The sequence below is a fragment of the Olea europaea genome, unplaced genomic scaffold, assembly GCF_002742605.1.
Source record: "Olea europaea var. sylvestris unplaced genomic scaffold, O_europaea_v1 scaffold2742, whole genome shotgun sequence".
In the NCBI taxonomy this organism is placed as follows: Eukaryota; Viridiplantae; Streptophyta; class Magnoliopsida; order Lamiales; family Oleaceae; genus Olea; species Olea europaea.
In genome coordinates, this window is record NW_019245854.1 from 57068 (window position 1) to 60680 (window position 3613).

A 3613-nucleotide genomic window follows, 5' to 3' on the forward strand; every position below is an offset into this window, starting at 1 on the left:
AGAGGGAAAATTGATAACTCTAAAATCTAAAAGATTAAAATTTATAAGATTGTATCTCCATCCAATACCTGGATTGCTCCAAATACACTGAAGTTGCTACCAAGTGACAATCCAAGTAAAACATGTTCTTAAAGTAGCACTTTTAAATGGGTCTGGGTTTGGACGGATCTTGTGAGGGTTGGACCACTTGGTTTGTCTCCAATTTAGGCCTAGGCCTGAAGATCAATCATGGATCATCACTGCCACAAAACTTGCTTGGCATTGGAACCCGACGATAAGTGAATAATCTATTATAGTGATCAACACATTATAACAACATAACAATATTAAATGACAGATCTAATCTTCACAATATGCAGGATAATGTCTAATAATATGCCGACAACAGGTGCCACTAGGTATTTATGATAACACATGTATGACTGACAAATCACAACGGTTGTGTGGCAAACTCCAATAAACACAAAAAAAGATGTTTATAAACAACAACTTCCAAAAACTGTTTTATGCTTGGTTGTTCTCTTCCTCATCATCTAACTCTTCCACTTCCCCGTTCACATGAGACTCCGCATCACCTTCATCAGTTCGCAAGGCTTCTGAAAACACAAAATTTAGCATACTTCAACTTTTTACACTATTTACGTTTAAAAGAGTTTCCTTTAAAATTCAATTTAAAATGTATATTAGGTAATATTATCTTCATGCATTATTTTGTTATTTACAATTAGATACAAAAGAACTTTTTACTAATTTTTACTTGGTGAAATGTAAATTTAATAAAAGCCTAGATAAAAACTGATGCCTTCATAATTGGAACATGAATATTAATAATAAATTCCGAGGCAAAATATGAATGGAACTAGAGAACAATTGTACATTCATACCTTTTGTAGCACTTGCACAAAGTTCTTGTACATTCAAATGCACCTCACCACTTGAAGCAGTAACAATATTCTCACTGCTAGGAGTTGGGCCCAAATTACCATGGTTAGTATTTTTGAGAAAGGTACGCCATTCGTCAATATATATTGATTGATCAGGTGATAGATTGGGAATTTCACGCTTCTGAAGAGCTTCCAGAATGCCTTGAGTTTCTCCCAACATGTAACTTGCCTCCTCTATACTTTTCTCCCGTTCTTCTATGGCGCTATTGCTGCATTTCTTGAGTATAAGACGAGGTATATTGGTCAAGCATGCAGCAAATATATCTGCAATGATAACTGACAATCTCTCAAACACTTGAGTATCTGATGCTGAATGGTAGCTTTCCTCATAGACCAACAGCAAACTGTTGCTTATTTTGTACATTGAATTGGCAATTATGATATTTTTAGGCAAGTTAATTGAGCTTTCCATAGCATTTCCGTTTATTCTACTCGTGAATTTTCTCAAAATTTCTTCACTTCTATTTGCAAGATTTTGAAGAGTTTCTTTGGAGGATTTTGATACCGTGGCAATTTCTTGGAGATCCATGTCTAACCACTTGTGCCTCATTTCAACTAAGCCCCATGCAAAATCTACAGCGCTCTTGCTATTCACAATTTTTTTATGAACATCCAGACTTTTCTCCATTGGGCGGACATACTCAAAACCTTGAATGACACTCCTTAACAACTGATTCTTCTCCTCATCTTGAACGTTTGGAAGAGCAATCATGATGCTTGTTAGCGTTGCCACGGATAGACTCCAGCAATTAAGAGGTTCTTCGCAAATTATTAAAGAGACTTGATCACTTTCAAATTTTAGTACACCCTCGAAGCTGGTGGATTTCTCCATAAGCTTCATTAGACATCTTGGCTGACGCTTTGAACCCGTCATTATGAATGAATTAATAGAAGCGTTAATGAACATCAGGCGTACTGCTTCTACTGCCTCACTTTCTAGAAGTACAAAATAATTTTCAAGATCTTTCTCGTAACCAAGCCTGTGTTCTGATTCAATGGGATTGACTGAGGCCTTGGATTCCCCGGAGAAAAAATTCTTCATCACATTGAGGCATCTAATGATCAAGGGTTCGAACAACATAGAAACAAATAGTGTCAAGCTTAATAGGTCCCCAATTTGTTCCCAATAACTACATAGAATCTTGAATGGTTTGAGGTTAATTAAAAGAAGTAGGCATGCGCAAAGCAATATATTTATGACCACAATCGCTATCTGAGTTCCTATACAAATGTTGAGAAGTAGATTTCTCGTTTCATAAATAATTTTTCTAAGCTTCTGGCATCGAACATGTGATGATGGGAGCCTCTTTTTCCACTCTACCAATCTGTTGATCCTGTAACTGTTTATTTCTAAGGAAATACTTGAGATGGTACATGTTTTAATATTCCGTGCAATGTACGATGTACCTAATATCATTCTTCCAAGAGACATGAAAATGCAAAGAACTATGCCTGCACATTGAGCATAATAAACTAGATACACTGACCATTTATAGTCGGAAGCAAATTCTGGCTTATTGTTTGTAATCACTTCTAATCCATCGACAGAGAAAAATATAACTATCAATGATAAAAGCGAGAAGTCAACAGACCGTGCCATCACCAACCGAGGGTCACCTGTTTCTGCCATCACCCAGTACTTCTTTACATGTGACTTTAACTTGTCGAAGACCATTATTTCGTCTCGTTGTAGTTCCTCTGCTGAAGTTCTAGCGTGCAATTCGTTATACTTATGTTCCAAATGCATTTTTCTTGTAGATACATTTAAAGCAGAAGAAATCAAAATAAAGAGCACATAAACATCTAGAACTACAACCATCACATGGAAATCATCTTCAATCACGCCTGTTAATACTTGGATGATAACATCTACCGCGAGACTCACTTTAAGCATGCTAATTGCTGTTAAGTTCACAATAATTTCTCTATTATTCATGGATCCCAGAGAAGGCATGACATGAGCAGTTGAAGCACACGAGAAAGCAAAGCCAACTCTTTTAGCGGCTTGATCATACGTACCTGGCATTGGGGTAGTTAGATCCATTGGTAACTTCACTGCGATGCCTATCAGAGCCACGAAAGTAGCATTAAGAGCAGCATATCTGCAGGGGAACCATAATTTTCTATGGCGCAGAGAGTGTATTTTATCGGCAAAAAGTAAAAGAGTCCATATTCCAGATGCTACAGCAGCGTATACGCCCATCCATGGAATTGGTGCTTTAGAGTCAATCATTTTGTTGAATCATTCAGCTCTCTTCCAGCGACTGCACTTTGGATTTTAAGATGGGGATGCTCGAGGTCATACGAAATTTCTTTGTTATTTCAATGCAACTTCAGCTTGTATTTTCGACCCGTTGATGTATCCATAAAGAAAAACATATCCAATAAATTATTGGGTGAGGTTTAGAGTGGGAATTCTTTTGGATTAATAAGAGGAAATGCCCCAGGTCCCAGCCTTGAATGTTTAGTTAGTATGCTACTTAATAAGTTACCATTCACACGTTAGTGCGCATAATATTATATTAATTGTTGACTGACTTAAATTTTCATCAACTATTTAAGCTACGCCTAAAAGGGACAAAGTTAGTATCTGAAATGAATTATGTTTTGAAAAACATAACTTGTCAAACAAATACCCTCTTAGACCGTGCCTTTGATACATATAATAC

At 36.6% G+C, this 3613-nt stretch overlaps 1 protein-coding gene across 1 annotated transcript; it reads right to left on the reverse strand.

The window, feature by feature from the left end:
• Positions 1-504: 504 nt before the first annotated feature.
• LOC111383721 lies at positions 505-3177 on the reverse strand. The gene is made up of 2 exons (XM_023007859.1): positions 885-3177; positions 505-596 (listed from the first exon to the last, which is right to left on the reverse strand). Exons 1-2 carry the CDS (start codon positions 3175-3177, stop codon positions 505-507), a joined length of 2385 nt encoding a protein of 794 aa, XP_022863627.1.
• Between the last annotated feature and the right edge of the window lie 436 nt (positions 3178-3613).

Excerpts from the sequence above, each read along its gene's own strand:
- LOC111383721 (XM_023007859.1), bottom strand. The coding sequence starts at position 3,177 with ATGATTGACTCTAAAGCACCAATTCCATGGATGGGCGTATACGCTGCT. Across the intron at positions 597-884 it reads TTGTGCAAGTGCTACAAAAG|AAGCCTTGCGAACTGATGAA; the intron begins GTATGAATGTAC and ends TTGTGTTTTCAG.